The following is a 23,352-nucleotide window of genomic DNA, read 5'->3' as shown; positions in this document are numbered from 1 at the left end:
CTACGTTGCTCAGGGGTGTGGATTTTTCACACGACCGAGATAGCTGGATTGACTTCACTTTTGAGTATAGACCTGGCCTATATATTGTCTCCTTGATCCCTCTGTATTGAGAAAGGAGACCTGCAGAAAAGAGGGAGCTGTGCCTTTCAATAAGATGCAAGTCTCAACATTTCCCTCAAAATAAATGAAAATAAACTATTCAGATGATCATTTTTCCCTCTGGTTATTATTTACATTAGGAATATCAGGTCAGGTCTTACAGGTCTTTGGTAGTCTCAGATGTTTACATGTAGAAAAAAAGAGATTTTTTTTCTAACTGCTAGTGCTGCCAACTTAAACAGGGTTTTGAGAATCAAGTTAGGTCCTTCCACTCTTGTACATCACCAGAGACATCTGTGTAACTATTATTACCTTAACGGGGTGCACAGAGATGCTTGGAACATTTCTTTTTGATGATGCACAAGAAGGAACAGAATCCAGCTCATTGCCTCTTTGCTGTGTTGAATCTGTAGTGCTAGTGGGAGTAAAAATCAGTAAACTATTAATTTTGCCACCTAAATAAGCGGATGTGACTGACTACACCCATGGAACAGTTCTGCTGAGTAAGAAGAGACCATTTTTGTCACTTCCTTTTGTGGACCAGCTAATATTGTTAGGTAGGAATATGGTGTGCAGCTGCAGAGACCAAAGGTCATTGTGATGGGATGCCTGCCCCACACTGGGCTCTAAGGGGTCAATAGAGCCCTAGGGAGGCTGTGCAGGAGACAGCCAATCAGAGGAAGGCTGAAAGATGCAGACAATCAGGACCAAGCAGGCTCATATACAAAGGGAGCTGTAGGGCAGAGGAAGGTAGTTCTCTGCTGGGAGCCCAGAGAGGAAGGGCTGTGTCTCTGGAGGACTGAGACAACTACCAGCACCCTGGACAGAGCAGTGCTGCTAGCAGGGACCAGGAGAGCGAGAGACAGCTCCTGGCTGGCTGCAGGGGTTTGCAGGCAGAGGACAGAGCAAAGAGAATGCTGGGGCCATGAGGAAGTGGCCAGACAATTTGTTGCAGTAGCCACTAAAGGAAGTGGCTGAACAGTGGACTGTAGAAGGTGGAAGCACAGTGTGTGGCGTGGCCGGAGGGCTGTGTTGCTGAAGAGGACGCTGCGGTCTTTGGAGAGATGTGGGTCCAAGAGGAGAAGTGATGGTGGCAAGGCACCACCTGAAGAGGGCACACTAACATGCAGTGCTAATCCACAACACAGCCAGCAGGAGGTGCCAGTGTGGTGAGTGAACCCCATCACAGTCATCCTCTATTTTTTAAGACACTATTTCTGGACTGCTGAGAGCTTTTAGCTGGCTACATTGCTGTATTATGGAAAGTTCAAATAATAACAATTTGATTCTTAAATGCAAGCTCTCTGTGCCTTAATAAGAACAATACAATCCATTTTCAGAGAACAACAGATTTTGTTAATTTTTCCACACAGCTGTTCTTTGGATACAAATACTGGACTTTAGGTATCAGTAATTTAAAGTAAAGTAGAATGGTAGAAGGCCAGAACCAGGCATATGCAGCTCTGAAGTCCTGCTTACATCCTTAAAATAGGCCTTTTGCACAGTGATGAATTTCATCTATACTGATGAAAATAGCAGTGATGAGCTGAACATTTTTTTTTCTTTGCTATTGAGATAGACCTGACCTGGAGCAGGAAGTCTATCTCATTATCCCCAATGCGCAACACACTCTGGAAAGAATTTCTAGCATTATGCTTCATAGAAGGGAAAGATATTAATATATTTGGTACTGTCTCTGAGAACAAAAGAAACAGGAAAAAATACTGCAATGACTTAGCATGGTACTCACTCCATTTTATTTTGACTTGATCTTCTTCTTTTAGTCTTTATTTGACAGCTTCTGCAAGCCTGCAGCTCAGAACTGCACCACTTGGTACCAACTGAAAGCATCTCTAGAACATATGCTGTCCTGATTAAATAGATATCTGTAGGCCAACCATAACATTTCTAATCTTACAGGATAGAGAAGTCATTACCAAACTCTGTTTATGGAGTGGATTAAGTACCAGTGTCTCAGCTGCACCAAGAAGTGATGGACACAGTTGAAAAAAGGGGTGTATGCAAAAGAACCCTTTTGAGGCTAAATTGTTTCAATGGGAGATGGTCCACTAAAGTAGCCATCTTGAACGAGTGCATCTGAAGTAAGTGGAATGAATTATGTTATGAAAACTAGGTGTTTGGTTACCACGGTGATGAGCATTGCATAAGAACCTAGCTAGAACAGTACTAGAAAATGAAAACAGCTCACTTAAGCAGATCTAATGTGTGTATATAAAAGCTTTCTCCAGCAGCTTGAGAAGCTTGTAGGTTTTGTATCTCAGCCATACCACCTCCAGTTTCTAAGCCTTTCCAAGTTTTTAGTGTGTTTTAGGGAATGGTTTCAGGTCAATTTTCCATGAGGTAAGAATTAGTTCTCAGAATACTTCCACCTCCAAGCACACTTTTTCTGGAAGCAGTAAATAGTTCAGCCACAGCTACAAGAGACAAGAACAGCCAAGTAAGCAGCACTGTGGTTTGTTGTCACAGGTTAGAAGGTGGAACATCTCAATCTCTCTCCAAGAGAGAAAATTGAAGGACACCATCTTCTATTCTGAAAAGATTTTATAAGAATTAAAGAGCCTTCTTTGTACTGTAGAAGCTCTTGCATCTTACTGAAAACAGGTTACTGTTCTGTGAAGTGGATTACTTTTCCATATTTAGCAGTGATAAGAAGTATTTAAGCCCATGAGCAGGGTTTCTAGCATCTTTGGAGGGCAAAGCTATTTGTGTTTCCTTCAGCCTTCTGTATAAAAGTTTACCAGCATTAACAACTAATGCTTTTCAAGAAACATAACATTTTCCATCTGGACTAAGGTTGAGGTCAATGATCATACTTTTTGCTAAAGTTCCTTTTCGTTATCCCTCAGCAGTACTTCCAACTCCCTCTCTTTGCCCGGGCTACTATTTTCTAGCGCCACTAGCTTTGCCACCTTTAATATCTTATTCCACTTCTTAGACGGCTTGAGCACATCAGCTTCCCTTTACGATTAGAATCCAGCTGGGGAGAATTCCCCAGTGCACAAACTCAATAAACACCTCAGGTTGTCTTATGAGGCTCCTTTGCAAATGCCATTGTAGGGGGCATGCCGAGGCCTGGAGGGTGGGACTCCAGCAGAGGCTACCAGAGTTATTTGGGTCACAGAACAGCCTATAGTCAGTGTGGCAGGGCTGCTGTAACTCAGGCAGCCCGCACCCTCTCCCCTGCTTCTTAATATTACTGTGGGCCATTTTGTCTTCTACAAGCAGCCCAGAATTAGGAGGATGCAAAGATAGCACAAAACTTTCCTTACCTGCAAGTTTTGTGCTATGTCTCTTAGTATAGTACAAAATCTCACCCTAATTGTTTTTAATTGCAATATTAATCACTTGCCACCATAATTCTACAACAACCTCAGTGAAAACAGCTTTTAACATCACTGACAAAGATTATTCAAAAGTGACTTGTGATTGTGGGTGATGAATGAAAGTCATTATAGAGGGGCCTGATTTTCAGAGGCAGGATGCTCTGCACTTTATAAATCAGGCCCTTTAAAAGAGTCACAAGTTGGGCATCCTAACAGTGAGGCAGCCAAACTGACTAGTCACTCTTCAAAATCGTAGTCCAAAATTGATGGTATTTTTGTATTAAACTGGTATTGGACCGAGTTAATAAAAATATTTCTGCTTTCATTGTGGGCAACAGACATAAACAACTTGTCTCAGAGTAATACAGCGAACTAGTTTGTTACAATATAAGGTTTTCTTGTGAAGAACTTTCACTGATGGTATTCTGCCATCTAGTGATATTTATCTGAGAAGGGAAACATTCTAACAATCTGCCAGTACGTGAAAGGTGTTACTGCAAAGTACCAGTAATACATGTTTCAGAAAAAGGAAAAGATGTTTGGGAGAAAGGAAGCCACAATCTTAGTAGCATGAAAGTCACATGGGCATAAAGTAAAAGTGCAACATCAGGTCTCATTCTGGGCTGCACTGTGGACTAATTATGGCAGCTCAGCCATCTTAAAGAGGGTGTAAAGAGTTGCTTGACCATTCTGAGGGAATCCCTCTGGTACAGGGGATTCGCTGGGTGTGGTCAAGTCAGCATAACTGAGATCAAACTCTGGCTGGGCCAGATTCTGCACTAGTTACATTGGAGTAAATCTGGTATAATTCACTTTACATGGTAGCATTGCTCCGGACTTCCATTAGAATAACTGCATGGATATAGAGCTGAATTCTACTCTCAAACAGTTTGAGCAAAATTCATGGGCAGTTTTTTTTTCAGAATCTATGGCGCTACATTTCATTCACCTACCACACTGTCGCTAAATCTTTGCAGTGGCCTCCTTGGGTAGTACATGCAACACAAATGATTCAAGATACCTACAAGAGCTATTATGGAGCTTATGAACTGTGTAATCAGTGGTAGATTAGGGCAAAATTGAATGAGTTGCATGCAAGTATATATGCAAATGATGGGACCCAGTTTTGAACACTTGGCCCACAGAGTTAATAAACTAGGTAGAGTAGGCAGTTGTGGATCACATGATGGTAAACAGTGAGTGCTTGCTACTGCATGAATTTAAATGCATCTCCTGTTATTGTTTCCTGCCTCATTTTCAATCGGTTCTATAGTAATTGGTTGGTGTTGCATTAGATAATAATAATTTTCTTTCTGTCATCTATTAAGGGATTATTTACTTCCTCCTTTTGTGGACTAGAGTGGTCCTATTCTAAATCGAAGGCCCAAGACAATAGAGTTGCCTCTGCTTATACCAAGCCTGAATTTGAGCCTATGACTGGGGGTGGGGGGGGGGAGTATTTGCTCTGTGATTTCTAACTCTTCCTTAATCACATGCCCACAATGATCTTGCCCTTACAATCCATCTGTCTAACAACGGCCTGGTCCTTATCACTGTACTAGCTGACCACTTCATAACCACTGATAAATGTACTTTCACAACACCTCTATGGGATAGGGAAGTATTATTCCCATTTTACAGCTGGGAAACTGAAGCACAGAGAGATTAAATAACTTGCCCATGTTTCCACAAGAAGTCTAGAGCAGAGCCAGAAATTGAACCCAACTGTCCTGGAATCTAAGTCCAGCGCTTTTACCACAAGACCATTCTTCCTAAATGGGGAACTCACTTTCCTAATGTTATTAGGTCATATGATTTTTGAAGCTGAGTGAGAGAAACATTCTCCTAGACCAAGGAAAAGCCTCAGGAAGAAAAAGCTACGAAAATGTGAAGTTTCTTAAAGATTAAATAATTTTATTACATTTTTCTGCACTATTAGTAAAATGCAGCCTATTTTCTGGTTTCCTCTTGACAAACCCAAACCTGAGCTCCAACCCACACTCACAACAACTGAACACAAACCTACATGCTAACACTTTGATGAAAGGCTATTGTAGCTGCCTGACATCTAGCTACCTGGCGCCAAAGTCATCAGTCAATAGGGAGAAAAAAATCCCTGGGTCTGTTTTCACCATGGCAACCCATGCATAGTAATCAGTGTCTCTCTAGTTTGTATGCTGGTTGCTATAGTGAGTCCCTATGCTGCAGTATACTATAGCAACAAGAAAATGCCATAATTCTTGTTTGTTTACAAGGCAACCTAAAGAGGCTGTTTAATCCTGAGCCAAGCCTTGGTGATACTTCCTAGTCTGTTGTGTTGCATTTACTTAGCTACACAAGGAAAGACAAGAGCAGTGTGTATAAATACACAGGACCTGATTCAGATCCCATTTACACTAGCATTGTAATATCAGGAATAACTCCCCTGGCTTCAATGGAGTGATATGAGTTTTAAACCAGTATGAGAGCAGAATCAAGCCCAGAGAGTCAGTTTACCCTTCTTTACACTGTTGTAAATGCAGAGTAACTCCAACTTCAGTAGAATGGCTCCAATTTTATACTGGTGTCAATGAGAGTAGATTTTAATTAAGGGTCCCTGACCTGAAGAATTTACATTTTAGGCCCGAGTCTGTTGTTCACATTCATGCTGAGTATTGCCTCATTCTTCAAGAAGTTCCATTCATCCCATGGGGCTACTTGTAGAGTACAACATTGTTCCCTGTGAGTAAAGGTCTGGGTTTAGGGACTCCATTTTCAACCTTATTCACACTAACAGTCCCAATGACTTGAATATGGCATTGTTCATGTAACTACTTTTTTAGCACCAGTAAGAGGTACAGAATCAGGCACAGTTAACCTTCCCATCCATGGCCTGAAGAGCTCTGTGTAAGCTCAAAAAGCTTTTGTCTCTCTGACCAACAGAAGCTTGGCCAATGAAAGGTATGACTTCAGCCATCTTGTCTCTCTGGGACCAACAATGCTAAAACGCCACTGCGTATTTCCCCATTCATGGCAGTTCAGAGCTCCCTTCCATTTCGTATGAAGAAAAAGCAACTCATTTTAATTAACATCCTGTGTTCATTTTGTTACTTTATAGACTACATGCCATGCCCTCTAGTTTCATTATTCCACTTTCTGACAGCGTGTTTTGGCAGTCATTTCAACAACTCCAGTCTTAGATCATAAGAAAACTGTTTGCTTAATAAATGCCCTTGAATCGTATCATTGTTGAAACTTATCTCTTACAGGGGTAGCAACTTCTCCATATTTAACTTTAATATAAGATGTTAAATATACACAAATACAGCTCTTGTACTCTCTAATGGGTAAGAACGAATTTCTCCTACAAGATACCCTCTTTAAAGGGACATCATCAACTTGAAATCTAGCCAATTTTTTTTTTAAATGTTAAAAGTAATTTCAGGTACTGCATTTGCCCCTGAGTTCCACTGCTAAGTGTTGTGGTTTTACAATCATGTTTTCCTACTTTTTAAAATAAAGGGTGGGATATTCTGGGGGAAAGGCAATTAAAAACTTAGGAAAATGGGATTAGAAAAACCACAAAAATTCCCAGGAGGACACAGTGGCAAGTATAGTACCTGAAGTTAGCCTTAATTTATTTTTAAACTGACAAGATTTAAAATTGATAGGGGCTATTAAAAAAATCTGCTTACTCCTGCAATTCTAACTTAGGCCAAATTGCCATGCTAATGGCAATAGGAGTCCTTTTAATTTCAATGGAAGTTCTGCCAGAGAACTTACTCCTGGGGGAATTCTGCACCACAGCTGGCATGCATAATAAATGTGTAGCTCCTGTCAGAAAGTTGCTGCAGTTCTGCCTTTTGCCCACTAAAGGGCACTATGGTGCTAGAACAGAGCAGCCGCTCCTAGACAGCTAGGGAAGAGAAAGAGCCTGCAGTGCTTTCTTCACAGTGCCTCTCCTGCCAGGTCAGGAGACAGGGGATATGGAGAGACAGTTAGAATAGGGTTACTAGGGGATCAGATAGGGGCTCATAAGAGCTAATGGGGGCGGACAGACTGGGGCAGAGGCTGAATGGGAGAGGGAGGTGCAGGGCCACATGGGGATATGGGAGAGTGTGCAAGGCTACATGGGGGAAGAGGGATGGCTGAGTGGGGGCACAGAGACACATGGGGACAGAGAGGATGGGGTGCAGGGACGCAGGGGATTGGGAGTGGGCGTCTGAGTGGGAGTGGAGGAACACATGCAGACATGAGGTGCAGGGACACATGGGTACAGGGACAGATGAGCCTGACTGAATGGGAGAGGCTAGGGGGTCAGCCAAGGTCTGCATGGGGGAAGCTCCTTAACAATTCCTCCTCCCCACTCCCCAACAAAACCCTGTTCCATATTTTCTACACCCATACACAACAGCCCTCCAAGTTCACCTCCAAGCTCCTTCTCAACAATTACTTCCCTCTCCCTCAGCTCCTCCGTTACCCATGACTCCCCCAAGCCTATTCACTGCTTTGGAAGGGCGCAGGAAATATGGGTCTATATTGAAGTTAAAATTAATTACTCCTCAGAGTTCCATATTAATATCCCTAGTAAAGAATCTATTTGTCAAAAAACATTTCCAGAATCTTTTTTGTTGTCTGTATTGTTACTTGCTGACAGGTATATTGAAATAAATTACCAAAATAATTGAAACTGGTGTTTTTATATTTTGTTATTTTGACAAATAAAATATGCAGAATTTTAAAATATTGTGTGCAGAATTTTTAATTTTTGGCACATAGTATTTTGGCACACAATTCCCCCAGGAGTAAGAACTGTAGGAGCTGGCCCAAAGTTTTGACAACAAGGCGATTTTAAGAGCATCTGTAGCACACAATACTTGTCTAATAATACAATAGATTGTTATGAATTGGGTGAAACTTCATTGAATTTAGTAGGTGTAACAGCTGCATAGTTGCGTTCAGGGTAAATGTAAAAAGCAATTGAGGGTGTTTTTTTTTTTTTTTAGTTGAATCAGATATCTGAAACACAAAAGAAGAAGCAGAAAGCCAAAGACACAGCCCTGTTATTGTGATCCTGAGGAGGGATGGTAGGGAAAGTTAGAGTGCTTTTGGATGAAAGATGTTTGGAAATGTAAGTGAAGAAAATATCTCTTGTTGTTTCCTTCTTAATATGTTGAAGGAAGCAGGACTTTATGTACATTATTTGTAAATAAACAGGCTTGCCTCAGAGAAATACCTGACTCCACCAGGAATCTCTCCTACTAGCCAAAACAAGCCACCAGTCCCCTCAAATTGGCTAACCACTGGGGTCAAAAGGGCTAACAATATTCTAAAGCAAAAAAATAAAATGTTAGCATTTGTTTTTTTACTGATTTTTTTCTGTGTAATAATTATGCTGCTAATATAGATTATTTCCTGGTTTTTGATATTCACAGAGGCCTTGATCTAGCAAAACACTTAAACACATCCATAACTTGAAGATGTGAATAGTCCTCGTGATTTAAAATGGGATTATTCATGTGCTTAAAGCTACACAGACTCTTAAGTGCTTTGCTAGATTGTGCCCAGAGAGATCTTGTGTTAAAATAAAAGCAATTTCCTTTGATTGTATATTCCTTCTGCATTATAAAGAGTATTAATATGTTTGCTGGAATTATAGTCAATCGACTGACTAGCTTAGCTAACTTCCTAACCATACTATATAACAAAACTCCTCAGGGCCTTGGAATACATCCTTGCATCTGGTAGTTAGCATACATGATATAACTGAGCCTATTTTAACGAAGCACCTGGATTAGATCCAACACTTTATATTCTGATTTGTCAGTAACATAGGATAAAGTTGCAACCTTTCCTTGTGTGTGGGAACTGTAAAATGGGGATACTACTACTTAGGCCTCATTGCATCCTCTGAGATACTTAATTTAGATGTTATTTGAAGAGTGCTTTGAGATCCTTAGATGAAAAATGCTAAACAAAGTATTAGCAATTTGATATTTTTTTAAACCCATTTATTACCTCTCTGTCCCTTAGTTTCTTCATCTGTAAAATGCTTTGAGATCTACTGATAAGTGCTATGTACAAATGAGGTATTATTATTATTTAGCTTTGTGCCTACCAATGCATAGTTAGTGTGAATTATTCCACAATAATTCACACTGTGCCATGGTTTACTGATTAATAACAATCACTTGTTTTTACAGAAACCATTAAAAAAAGTAGGAACAGTATGACAATAAACAGGGAATATATGCTGTATATATACACTATGTAAACTTTTAATAGGTTGATTCTTCCCCACCCTCCTTCTGTTTTAGGAGATAACCTATAGGCTGATGTTCGCTGTATGACACTGTGCATGTGGAATAACTCTAGAAATGTTATCACCAAAGGAGCCTGAACTTTTAAACTTCCTGGGAATGTGGTTAGGAGACCAGCACCACTTGTTTATGAAACTTTGGATTCTGAGACAAGCAGGACTGTTGGCAGCTAGGCTGTTAGAAATTTGGCCTGCTCTGGGCTTTTCCAGTTTATTGGATTAGTCCTAGAATATCTGAGACTTGGTGCTTCCTTAGCACGTTGTCACACCACTACCACAGAAGCTCTGACAGTGGATACTGTCATTGACAAAAAATGGTCTTTTGGAAAGCATGAGTGCCCTTGATAACAAGTTCCTTCTGTTCTCTCTACCTCACTTGTTCTGTATTAAGAGCTCTAGGAACAGGGTGGGCTGAACATCTCTGTCACTAGATTCCTTTAATTGAACGAACAGGAGGCCAGGTAGCTGATCTGTTTGCCCAGAAGCAAGCAGAACAGTAGAAAACTCCTCTAGGAAGGAAACACGCCAAATCAACCAACTGGTAAAAAGATTACTCCCTCAAGTCATACAGGAGTCATTTTTGAAAGTGAGAAGGGACTTACCACCTGTGTATTTTTACTAGAGAGAGTGGTCTTGCAAGCCAGGCTTGGAAATGCAGTCACAGCAATGGTAGCCATTTTAGAAGGCTGAATTGGGGTGGAGCATGCTAGGAAATAATGAGAAGTAGTAGAGAGCGTCTGTGGGTCCTATTAAACAGGATCCCTCTCTCATTGATAGGAAAAAAGGTTCTACATCAGGGAAGTTGAGGAATGTTACTTCTGGTCCCAAGTCCCATTGCTATCTAGGAAAGAGATTTCAGGATTAGCTCTGACTTTGCTTTTCTGCATAGCTAATATTTTTGATTTTCTGTTTATTAAGAGTATATGTTTCTGCATTTCAGTAACCCTAAACTTTCAAAAATCACAAGTCAGGCTCCACCAAAAATCATGAGATTGACTAAAAGTCATAGGATAAAAACATTCTGGGTTTCTTTCTTCCTTTTGGTTTCTGAGCCTTTAGGATGAACTTATTTCATGTTTTCAAGCTTTCATCTGCAAACCAGGAGGGCTACAAACTTACCTTAAAAAAGAAAAACCTGAGTTTCTCAAGCAATCTTATGATTCTAACAGTTGGGGCTTTTTAAAAACAACAACAACAACAACAACAAAAAACACAACCCAGCAAGTATGTGAGCCTTGCAATAAAATAATGAGAGATGGCAGCACTGGCATTTGCTGTTTGTGTTGGGGCTGAGGTAATAGACATCCTTCTTTTTATACACACTCTCTCTCCTCAGTTTTACAGAATGTGGACACTTTTCTGAAGGAACCTAGAATCAGAAGTGACTATCACAAATCCCAAGGAAATAGCACTAACAGCAGTGGCCTAAGGGCTTGACACAGCCATGTAAGGATAAAAATTTAATGAACCAATTAGAAGTGCCAAAAACAGGTTCTCAGGTGTTTAGATGGAAAAGTGAAGGGTTTGTTAGGTCTTATTTTGGTAGAACTGGTTGACTTATCCCATACCTGTATGAGTTAAGTTGGTGTGGGAATCTCAACCAACAATTTCCTCAGATTTTCAAATTTAAATTCTTCATTTTAGCTTTATAGTAACATCTTTGGCATTAACATGGTCTTGTGCTGTGGAAATATATACTACTAGCTTTAAAAAAGTAAACTCCATGAAAATGTTTTCAGGCTCAAAAGACCTTGGTGTAACTTATCATGTGAAAAGAATAAAGCCTAAATCATGACACATACACTCTTCATTTTTTTAAAGAAAATTCTTGACATAGGCTAATCATCATATTTTCTCTAAATAACAATTAAAAAAGCCCAGATCTCTCAAATATAGAATAGCTTTATTATGAAAAGGCACAAAATATTTTAGTTTGTTCTGTCAATTTAATCTCAACACATTTTAATAAAATATATACAGCTAGATGACAAATAAAATGAGCTAGTTTTCCCAAAAGAAGGATTTTTGTAAGGCTGACAGATTATTCTTTTTTCATGGTTAATTTCCGTGTTCAAGACTCACAGATGTTCTCCCCATGTCAGTGACCTACAGAGGCCTGATTCTGGTATCATTCACATAGGATTTACATCAACTTAACTCCATTGATTTCAATGGAGTTACTCCTGATTTAGCCTGGTGTGATACCAGAATCAGACCCCAGAATTGCAATAACGAAGGAACCAGTAGTGATAATACAATGAATTTCACCTGCAATCTCATCTGATTTGGAAATTAAGTCACAACTGGACGTTTCCAATTATACAGTTACCATCTTTCTGCAAGAGCACGAAGAATCCTGCTACAGAGATTTCAGACAGCAAACAAGGTCATTTGTCTTAGCAAAGTAAAAAACTTTAGACTCAGTATTATAAAAAGAAGAAATACCAATGGCAGTAGATGACAGTTTTGAACATGGGAAAATTACAAATCAAAACTGAACAGCTACCAGTGCACTGGGCCCTGTTCTCCCCTCACAGCAGTTTTACACTAGACAGATTCCATCAAATTCAGTGGTGTTACCCTGATTTACACTGGTGCAAGAGAGAGGGGAATCAGATCCAGCAGGTAGGCCCATGATGGTAGTTCTCACATTCTCTTCAGGCTGACTTCATGACTGGAGAACTGATCCGGTTGTCTAGGCCTGGTTGTCTTTTTATTTACCCCAGAATAATTTAGGAGTAATTCCACTCAAATCAAAGGAGTTGTACTGGTGTGAAAGGAAACTAAGGCTCAAACTATTGCACATTCCTTAAGCAGAAAAATATTTCTCCACTCTTAATTTCTTTCCACCTATCCAACAAACATATGTGACCCTATTCCAGCCTCTTGGTTATGACTGGTCCCAGTTCAAAATAATGAAGTGGTCCAACTGCAATTAAAAGTCGGAGAGTCCAGTATTTGGCAACATCCTCTCAAAGAGCTTAGGCTGTAGTTTCCTCCTAAGAAGATCTCTTGAGAATTGTTTGCAGTGGTGCTGGTGAAGAACAGAAAGAAAGGAAGTCAGGTTTATTTTCACAATATACATATTTTGGCCAGGGGGGTTAGAATGTTAAATTATCATACTTGAAATGGGACTTAAAATAGACAGTTCTAAACCCCTGCAATGCTAAAATGCCCATATGTCCTGGTTTTATTGGGGCAGTCCCAGTTTCTATATGAAATCTCTGTGCCCCAGGAAATTCTTCCAGGACAACGGAAACATTCCACTGAAGATTAAAAAAAAATCTGATTGAAAAAATGAAACAAACTGTCTGCTCAGTATCACTATGCTGAGTAGAACTTGCTCTGTGTTTACCAGGAACAAAGAATCAAGTAGAATGAACGTTCAGTGTGATGAAAATTGCTTGGAGTGAATGGAATCTGCCAATGAGAGATGATCCCAGCAGAGCTGGATTTTTTGCTCTAAGTAAATGTTAGCCACATCTGTTCACTATTTTGTGATAAACTCATTCAGAACACTGTTACAGGAAAAAGTCCTCCACTCCAAGTAATATGCATCTAGTCAGAAGAAGCTAGTGGTAATGGCACCAACATACTAGTTTAAACAAACAAAACCATGTTTGCCTATGAGTTTTTGTAACCATAAAAATGTTATCATAAAAGCGTACAAGGTTTTGATTTTGAAAATATGGTCATCTTTCCCATTGCATATGCAATATTGAAAGCTGCTTTTCATATAAAGTCATCCAAGCTAGAAACATATTTAGAAATCTTAAAATAACAAAAATAGAAAATTAATGTTAGGACTGTGACCTAGATCTGTATTAGAAAGAGAGAAATTCCAGCTGGAAGTTTAAGTTGCTACAAATCCTGCAGGATTCCCTGCAAGGTCACATTTCCAGACTCTTGCTTGCAGGGACAGGAATGAATAGCAGATCCTTCGATGATGTAAATTGTCGAAGCTCCATTGAAGTCAGTGGAGTTAGTACAATTTACACCAGCTGAGGATCTGTGCCAGAGAATACGTTCAGGCTACATTACAGCAGCATCTATACTGTATTTACTTTATAAATTATATTTTGGGGCTTTTTTTTGTATATTTGAATAACTTTCCATAAAATATTTAGTGGGACAAAGTAAATAAAGATACGAAATAAATAAGGACTATATTAAACCAGGTTTATGGAAGTGTTTCTATGATTTATCCTAAAGTCTGTCTCAGTCATCACTGCAATTATACAAGGGCTACCTCCTCCCCCGACCCACAGAGAAACCGGGAGTGGATGATGAAGGGATACAGAAAACATCATAAGGTTCCTTTGATTTACATTTGTTTAAGAGCAAAAAGAATCAGACCCTTGATCCTTAACAGATAATAGATTTATTGTGGAAGTGAAAGGAAGGCATATTAGAGGGAATAAAATATGTGCCTGCCATAACTCAGATAACATAGACCTTTATTGCCTCATGTCACAATCTAAACTTGGTTTAATATACTCCTTATTTATTTAATATCTTTATTTACTTTGTCCCCCTAATTCTTTATGGAAAGTTATATAAATATACAATTTACCTCTAGACCTGTTTTGGTTCAAATGTATACAATATTTTCTAAAGAAAAAATGTTCTCTTTTTAACCAGACACACAGACTGTTGGAGGAAAAGACCCTGGCCTATCTCAGATATGTGGTTATGTTCATGTACTGTGGTCAGGGTCAGCTCCAGGCACCAGCAAAGGAAGCAGGTTTTTGGGGTGGCCAATGGAAAGGGGCAGCACGTCTGGGTCTTCGGCAGCAATTTGGCGGCAGGTCCCTCAGTCCCTCTCTTCCTCTTAGAGCTGCTGCCGAAGTGTTGCTGAAGAGGAAGAGAGGGAGTGAAGGATCCGCCATTGAATTATGAAGCGTCGCAATTGAGCTGCTGCTGAAGTGCTACTGATTGGCTTTATCTTTTTTATTTTATTCCTCATCGCCGCTTGGGGCAGCAAAAAAGCTGGAGCCGTCCCTGACTGTGGTAGTTCAAATACTTAAGGTTTTAATAGTTTTAGAAATGAGCCCTAATCATAACACAGGATCCAACAACACTCAGACTTTGGGGATGTGTGCTTCTGGGTAAAAAATGTGACCACCAAAACAGTGATTCAAATGAGAGTTCCAGATCTAAAATTCACTTGAATTTCACATTTTGTTCTGAACTTCTCAGCTGTCTCATCTCTAGTTGATATCTGATAGAGAGGAAATGCACAATTACAAGAAAAACAAACTGGGTTAAAATAATTTTTTGAGGGTTGCAAAAATCACATGCAGCCAGTGGATGGAGATAGACCAGATATTCAAAATAAAATCAGGCTGTTGGATGTCCAAATGCAAAGCTAAAGAGCCCAAATGAGTGAAAAATTCCATATGCTGTGGACGGTAACTCTTATATTCCATACTTTTGAGGCACTACATGCATTGTTCTGATTATTTACAACGGAAAATGTTATTTTGGTTCCAAAGCAATGTCTGTGGACATTGATTTTTTTCCTTATATTTCTATTACATATGCCTTTATTTACCATGGTTTTCTAAAAGATTGCCATGAAAATACAGCAGCCCTGGGGAATAACTGACTTCACAGAATTGACTGCAAGAGAGAATAATGCACTCATAAATACCTGTTAAAGAGATCTTGGCAGCATCCAACTACTTTTGTGGTGTTGCTTGGCAAATTTGTTACATTGAAAGCATCTCCTAATAAAATGTGGCATGGAACCTCCACAACCGGTACAGATAATATTCCTGGAAATTGAATACGGTAGTGTCAGTTTCCTTTAATAATAGAAATCGCTAGGTGGGTGTCTTCACTTGGAAAAGAGATGTGGTCTTACCTCATGTTAGCTAACGTGGTAACTAACATGAGGTAAAATCCTAGTGACGACAAGGCAAGTTGAAGATTAAATAGGAATTAGTAGGTCAAAGTAAAGGTTAACTCATGTGACACTACAAACAGCTGTGTCTTCATTAGGATTTTTTTATCTCATGTTACTTACATCAGCTAATGCATGGTAAATTAAGAATATTCCTTTTTTCCTGAATACAGGGCCAAAGATACCACACTAAACTCAGAGAAGAGTGATGGACAGTTTCTTCCATTCATATCATATGACACACAATGCTGCTGAAACAGGAGAGGCCAGATTCTGGGTGAAGCTCATTCATTTCAGACACATCAAATCCTTTGTTCCAGTTCTGAAATAACCTCTCTTTAAAAATTAGTGGACAGCTATCTTCCTTCCTCACGCTTCTTGCTAGGCACTGAGTAATGTCATTTTTCAAATAAGTTCTTATGTAACGGTTGACATTTAGAGGGTTTATCTCCTGCCAGCCAGGAAGGAAAAGCCTTTTTAGTGATGGTGATATCAGGTCTGTATGGGTGTGTCCGCACTTGAAGCTAGGGGTGTGATTCCCTGCCTGCACAGGCATGCTAATGTAGCTCCCAGAGCTAATACACTGCAAATAGTAGTGTAGCTGGGGCAGCATGGGCAGCTGCGAGTAGCGGCAGGGGTTAGCAATACAGAGTACAGACCTTCTTGACCCCCATGGGTACATACTCAGCATGGCTAGCCCATGCCATTGCTCCCTGCTGCCTGTGCAACCCCTTGCTATGCTACTATTTTTAGTGCACTAGCTCAATGAGAGCTAGCGCAAATATATCTACATGAACTGGGAGATATGAGCCAATTTCCAAATGTAGACATAGCCTCTGAGAGACCAACAGTGACCAGAGTTTGAGCATGGCAGTCAGTGGCCCATGAATTTATAGAGAGCTTAAGCCTAAGGGTAAAATAAGGAAAATATCTAAGTGACTTAGGAATCTAATGGGACTTAGGTTCCTAAGGGTCAAATTTTCAAAAGTATTTAGGTGCCTAATATCAATGGGAGTTAAGTGGTTAACCTGCTTTGGCACTTTTGAAAATCCCACTACGTGACTATCTGCATCTTTAGGCACCTAAACACATTTGAAAATTCTAAGTCACTTAATCCCTTCTGAAATTTTACCTTAAAATCTCCTCTCATATTGGTTTCATGTCAGTGTGACTTTGTTAACTAATATGGAGTCACTCCTGATTTACATCAGGGTAAGTAAGCAGAGAATTAGGCCCATTGTTTTGGTAGCTTTGGGCATAAATCTTAAGTTCTGCCAAGCATTTTCCAAAATATAAAATATACAAGTATAAAATGGTCTGAAGAGAACCATGTTCATTAACGTCTATGGCAGGCCTGCACAACTTGTAAAGCTGCGAGGGCCACATTACTCCAAAGAAAACAGCTGAGGGCCGAACCCCCCCGACTTTGCGGAAACACCTCCCCCAGGACCTCCCACCCCCCGGAAACACCCTGCTTCAGCACCGCCCAGCCCTGCAGAAACAAACCCTCCTTCCCCAGCGCAGCCCCACCAAAACAGCTGTGGGCCAAAAAGGAAGGTTGGGGGTGGTGAGGAGATGCTTGATTTTAAATCAACCGGGGCTCCCAGCTGAAGAGGTGGCTGGGAGCTGTCAGGGGCAAATTAAAAGGCCCGAAGCTCCTGTGGCTGGGGGAACCCAGAGCTTGGTGGGGCTGGGGCAGGGATTTAAAGGGCCCAGAGCTCCTGCCGCTGAGGGGAGCCCGAGCCTTTTAAATCCCAGCCCCAGCCCATCAACTGGAACTGCAGCTGGGATTCAAAGGGCTCTGGGCTGCCTGCAGCCACGGGGAGCCCTGAGCCCTTTAAATCTCAGCCGGATTCAAAGGGCTCTGGGCTGCCCGTGGCAGCGGGGAGCCCTGAGCCCTTTAAATCTCAGCTGTGGCCAGGAATCTCTGCGGGCAGCCCAGAGCCCTTTGATTCCCGGCCGCGGTTGGGATTTAAAGGGCTCTGGGCTCCCCGTGGCTGCGGGTAGCCCAGAGCCCTATGAATCCCGTCCGCGGCTGAGATTTAAAGAGCTCTGGACTCCCTGCCACTGCAGGCAGCTCAGAGCCTTTTGAATCCCAGCTGCGACTGAGATTTAAAGAGCTCTGGGCTCCCCGCTGCTGCGGGCAGCTCAGAGCCTTTTGAATTCCAGCCGCGGCTGAAATTTAAAGGGCTCAGGGCTCCCTGCCGCTGCGGGCAGCCCAGAGCCCTATAAATCCTGGCCGCGTGTGGGATTTAAAGGGCTCTGGGCTCCCTGCCGCTGCGGGCAGCTCAGAGCCTTTTGAATCCCGGCCACGGCTAAGATTTAAAGAGCTCTGAGCTCCCCGCCGCTGCAGGCAGCTCAGAGCCTTTTGAATTCCAGCTGCGGCTGGGATTTAAAGGGCTCTGGGCTCCCCACGGTTGCGGCAGCCGAAAGCCCTTTGATTCCTTGCCGTGGGCCGCACAGTGAGCCTCCGTGGGCCACATGTTGTGCAGGCCTGGTCTATGGAGTTTCAGGACTTGGACCCATGTCTATATATACTCAGAAAATGGGGGGAGGGATAGCTCAGTGGTCTGATCATTGGCCTGCTAAACCCAGAGTTGTGAGTTCACTCCTAGAGAGGGCTACTTAGGCATCTGGGGCAAAATCAGTACTTGATCCTGGTAGTGAAGGCAGGGGGCTGGACTCCGTGACCTTTCATTCAGCATCCTTTCCAGTTCTATGAGATAGGGTTACCACAAATTACTTGGATTTCAGAATTTATTCTAGGAATAAGAAAAGCATTAACTATGGCAGAAGTGGGTGGAGTACAATTTTCTTTCCACAACAGATTTTAGTATATACAGATTTGCCTATGGATGTTCTGGGTTCTTAGTCAACCCAGGACCTTCAAACTACACCGTTTGCTAAGATTTTCTAATGCTTCGGTTTTTCCATGCAAGGTAAAGTTGTCATTTGTCAAAAACTCAGAGAGCTGTAGAACTCATGTAATGTCCATGGTACTAGTTTCATAGCTTTCAAAAAATGGTAAGAGCTACATGGGGCCATAGTGAAAAAAACTGATATACTTAAAAGTGGACTTTTCTGATTTGGGACATGATCTGGCTGTGCTATTTATGCACCAAGATCCTGTCCAAACTAAAGAAGCATCAATTCTTTGATTTTGAGAATGACAGTTCTGGATATTAAATGCTCAGAAAAGAAACTGCAAGTTAGGGAAAAAAATTGTTGCATGATTTAATCACAGCTGATTTTTTTGGGAAATCTCACTAACTGGCTAATGAATTAACCCCTACAGTGGTTTGATTCCTGATATTACATCCTCTTTTCATTTCCTCTCTGAGATAGTAATTTCTTTGTAACTCATGATTCATCTTGAGACTTTTACCCACATTTTGATGGGATTTTGAAAATAAAGGCCTAGTTTCTGATCTCACTTATACTGGAGTAACTTCATTGAGTTCACTGCTGTGACTCCACTCTGAGAATGGAATCAGGCCCATTAAAAAATAAAAGTACTCTATTTTCCCCACTCCTCCCCCCTCTTGTACCTCTTCTTTGCCTTCTAGTTCTAATTTAAACCAAGATAAAGATGTGGGAGAGTTCCTATAACTCACCTGTAACTGGTAATTATCATTTCTTCTAGATGTATCAGTAATTATACGTTGACTAAAAATTTTAAAATTGATGTCTTAGATGTAAAAGACAAACTAGGCAAAGTCTTTTTATATGCCAAATTCCAGGAGATCTTCCTCACTAACAACTTTTAACCATCTCAAAGCCAGGAATAACTTACAGGTAGATAACATGAATGATCTCATTTATAAAATTAGTGTACTAACATACTGACACCTCGTGGTCAGTCAGAGATATTACAAATTTATACACAGTACCTGCAATACAAGCTGTCATGAAGCAGGCGACAGTACCGGCAATCATCGCCCTAAAGGCACTATCAGCAATATCCCTTTTTTTGGAAGGAGCCATAGATGCTGGGAAGAAAATTAGAAAAAATCAAATAAAAAGAGGATGAAATTCCTAGGAAGTATATCCTCTAGAAAAGCAAATTGCAAATCATGGGACTGACAAATAGGGGCAAGTAAAATAAATCTGAAAATCTCAGGGAGATATGCAAACACAAAGTATATACATGTTTTTCTTTCTACTAAAAGGTGAGATGCAAATAAAAAATGTAATTTCCATTTACCTCAACAATATGTGCTGAATACCCGACTGAAGCTGGCTAATAGATACCAACTACAGTGAAACCGCTTTTTTCCCCTTGTATCAGACTGTCACACCCATTGATTCCTGCTCCTCTGTGTTGCCCCCCCCCCCATTCTCTGACAGCAGAGCTGTCACAGAACCCAGTGCAGACAGGAGACAGCCTATATAGGATCAGGTCAGACTATTTTTAACAGTACATTCTGTTTTTCAAAGTTCATTTTTAATTTTTTGATACTCCTGAAGAACAGGGAAGTTGGAAGTTTATAAACTGATTCACTTATGTGGCATTCTTACAGAAAGTAAACCAATATTTTCCAAAATACCAGCAAGAATACAATGAATCTAATGAAATGGTTTATTTTGTGCAAAGTCTGAGGGTCTGCTCTATAGCACTGGCTGTCAATGGCCAAGCAGGGAGGGTACAACAGCAGAGGACCCCCAGGGCATAGGACTGCCCTGACCACACCCCAGCCACAGGAGTGGAGCATAGGGATTGCCACAGCAGCTTCACACCACCCAAGGATCCCACTAAAGCTCTTTGCTGGCTGATTCATTCAGGTTTAGGGCAGCTTTACACTGAGGGAGAGGGAAAAGCTGCCCTAATGCAGCTGAGAATCCGGGCCTTGTTGATGTGTTGCAGTTTATCAAGAATGTATCCCATAGAGTGGTTTTATTTTTAATTATACATGCAAACAAATTGTCAAAATGAGAAAAACATATTGTTCTTACTGAGTCCTCCTATCACCATTCCCAGAGAACCAAAATTTGCAAATCCACAGAGGGCATAGGTGGCAATGGTTTCAGAACGGATCTAAAAACAAACACACACACACACCTCAGACAGAAAGTAAATTATTCAATTGTTTGAAAGTTTGCAGATGATACAAAATTACTCAAGATAGTTCAGTCCAAAGTGAAGAGTTATAAAGGGATCTCACTAAACTGGGTGACTGGGCAACAAAATGGCAGATGACATTCCGTGCTGATAAATGCAAAGTAATGCAAATTGGAAAACATAATACCAACTATACATACAAAATGACAGAGTCAAATTAGCAGTTACAACTCAAGAAAGAGATCTTGAAGTAATTGTGGATAGTTCTCTGAAAATACCTGTGCAATGTGGAGCTGAAGACAATGTTCGGAAGCATTAGGAAAGGGATAGATAAAAAACAGAAAGTATCACAGTGACACCCATACTTTGAATATAGATTAGAAAAACATCCAGTCTTGATTTTAAAATTATCCGTGATGGAGAATCTACTACAGCCCTTGGTAAACGGTTCCAATGGCTAATTACCTTGAGAGTTAAAAATTTGTCTCATTTCCAGTCTGAATTTGTCTAGCTTCAAATTCCAACCATGGGATTGTATCATACCTCTCTCTGCCAGACTGAAGAGGCTATTACTAACTATATGTTCCCCATGTAGGTACTTATAGACTCATGGTTCTCAACCTATTTACCATTGTGGGCTGCATAAGCAGCTGTGTGTGTGTTATGTGGGCCACATCAACACAATATATATACTACCTGTACATCTACCAAAAAATCAAACAAAAAAAAAGGTTTAGTATTTGTTATATGACAGCCATACAATTGATATAATACCTTTCATTTCAACACTGGCAAATGTCTATGAAGAGCATTTTAAATTAGCAAAACAAGTCAAAACATTAACTGTTAAAATTAATTAATTTACTATAAGAGTTATACCTCTGTGCAGTTATAGACTATAATCAAGTCACCCTTTAATTTTCTTTTTGTTAAGCTAAATAGATTGAGCTCCTTGCGTCTATCACTGTAAGGATTTTCTAATCTTTGTCATTTTTGTGACTCTTCTTTGAACCCTCTCCAATTCATCCTTTAATTGTGGGCACCAGAACTGGACACTGTATCGAGCAGTGGTCACACCAGTGCCAAATGCTGAGGTAAAATAACCTCTCTATTTCTCTTGAGATTTCCTTCTTTATGCATCCCAGCTCAAGTTCAGGTGATTAAAGGGTTGTCTGGATTGGGATTGAAAATCCCAGAGGGTTGGATTATCCAAACTGGTTTAGGGTTCCTGCACTAGCTGGAAATGCTGCAGCTTAGGAGGCATTCACTCTGAGGTAGGACAGGTGGTGTTATTTGCTGAATGCTTCCTTCAGGGGAAAGGAGCACATTAAAATTGTTATTGGGGCTCCCCAGGAACCCCAGGGGCAGAGTCAGGATCAGTGCATCCTCTGGCTGCCCTTGTCAGTGCTGTCTTCTTTTGGGGCAACACTTGCTCTCTATGGACCTCAGAGCAAAGAGAAGTTTGTATTGTTTTCCATTTCCAGATGCTCACCTCTTTCCTCAATGGACTTTCCACTGAAAAGAGCCACTTGCAGGGTATATGATAGCTTCCTGAGGGTGAAACTAAGGGTATGTCTACACTACAGGATTATTCCGATTTTACATAAACCGGATTTGTAAAACAGATTGTATAAAGTCGAATGCACGCGGCCACACAAAGCACAATAATTCGGTGGTGTGCGTCCATGTACCGAGGCTAGCGTCGATTTCTGGAGCGTTGCACTGTGGGTAGCTATCCCGTAGCTATCCCATAGTTCCCGCAGTCTCCCCCGCCCATTGGAATTCTGGGTTGAGATCCCAATGCATGATGGTGCAAAAACAGTGTCGCGGGTGATTCTGGGTAAATGTCGTCACTCATTCCTTCCTCCGTGAAAGCAATGGCAGACAATCATTTCACACCCTTTTTCCCTGGATTGCACTGGCAGACACCATAGCATGGCAACCATGGAGCCCGTTTTGCCTTTTGTCACTGTCACCGTATGTGTACTGGATGCCGCTGATAGAGGCGGTACTGCAGTGCTACACAGCAGCATTCATTTGCCTTTGCAAGGTAGCAGAGACGGTTACCAGTTGTTCTGTACCGTCTGCTGTGCCACTGTAAATTGGTGATGAGATAACGGTTATCAGTCATTCCGTACCGTCTGCTGCTGTCATGCGTGCTCCTGGCTGACCTTCGCTGAGGTTGGCCGGGGACGCAAAGACAAAAATGGGAATGACCCGGGGGGTCATTCCCTCCTTTATGTTGTATCTAAAAATAGAGTCAGTCCTGCCTAGAATATGGGGCAAGTGTACTAGAGAACCAATGTATCAGAGAACCAGAGAGCACAGCCGCTCCATGTCAGATCCCACAGAAATGATGAGCTGCATGCCATTCTAGGGGGTGTCCCTGCAACAACCCCACCCATTGCTTCCCTCCTCCCCCAACCCTTCTGGGCTACCATTGCAGGGTCCCCCCATTTGTGTGATGAAGTAATAAAGAATGCAGGAATAAGAAACACTGACTTTTTAGTGAGATAAAATGAGGAGGAGGCAGCCTCCAGCTGCTATGATAGTCCAGGCAGTACAGAATCTTTTCTTTAGACATGAAAGTGGGAGGGGGGCTGAAGGAGTTCAGGCCCTAGTTGCTATGATGAGGACGATTACCAAC

At 41.1% G+C, this 23,352-nt stretch overlaps 1 protein-coding gene across 5 annotated transcripts in view; it reads right to left on the bottom strand.

The window, feature by feature from the left end:
- Positions 1 to 11,632: 11,632 nt before the first annotated feature.
- SLC28A3 (solute carrier family 28 member 3) overlaps positions 11,633 to 23,352 on the bottom strand; it is a 70,504-nt gene continuing 58,784 nt past the window's right edge. For 4 of the 5 annotated variants that reach the window (XM_050945776.1, XM_050945777.1, XM_050945779.1 and 1 more), the window contains 4 exons: positions 20,600 to 20,681; positions 19,537 to 19,635; positions 15,395 to 15,518; positions 11,633 to 12,775 (listed from right to left, as the gene is read on the bottom strand). In XM_050945776.1, the coding sequence (XP_050801733.1) occupies positions 12,649 to 12,775; positions 15,395 to 15,518; positions 19,537 to 19,635; positions 20,600 to 20,681 (432 nt within the window). In that variant the 3' untranslated portion in view covers positions 11,633 to 12,648. The remainder of the gene's footprint in view (positions 12,776 to 15,394; positions 15,519 to 19,536; positions 19,636 to 20,599; positions 20,682 to 23,352) is intronic. The other variant, XM_050945778.1, reaches the window with a different exon arrangement.

Source organism: Gopherus flavomarginatus, chromosome 3 (assembly GCF_025201925.1).
Source record: "Gopherus flavomarginatus isolate rGopFla2 chromosome 3, rGopFla2.mat.asm, whole genome shotgun sequence".
In the NCBI taxonomy this organism is placed as follows: Eukaryota; Metazoa; Chordata; order Testudines; family Testudinidae; genus Gopherus; species Gopherus flavomarginatus.
Note: the sequence above shows the minus strand (reverse complement) of the source record. Positions and strands in the feature narration are given on the sequence as shown.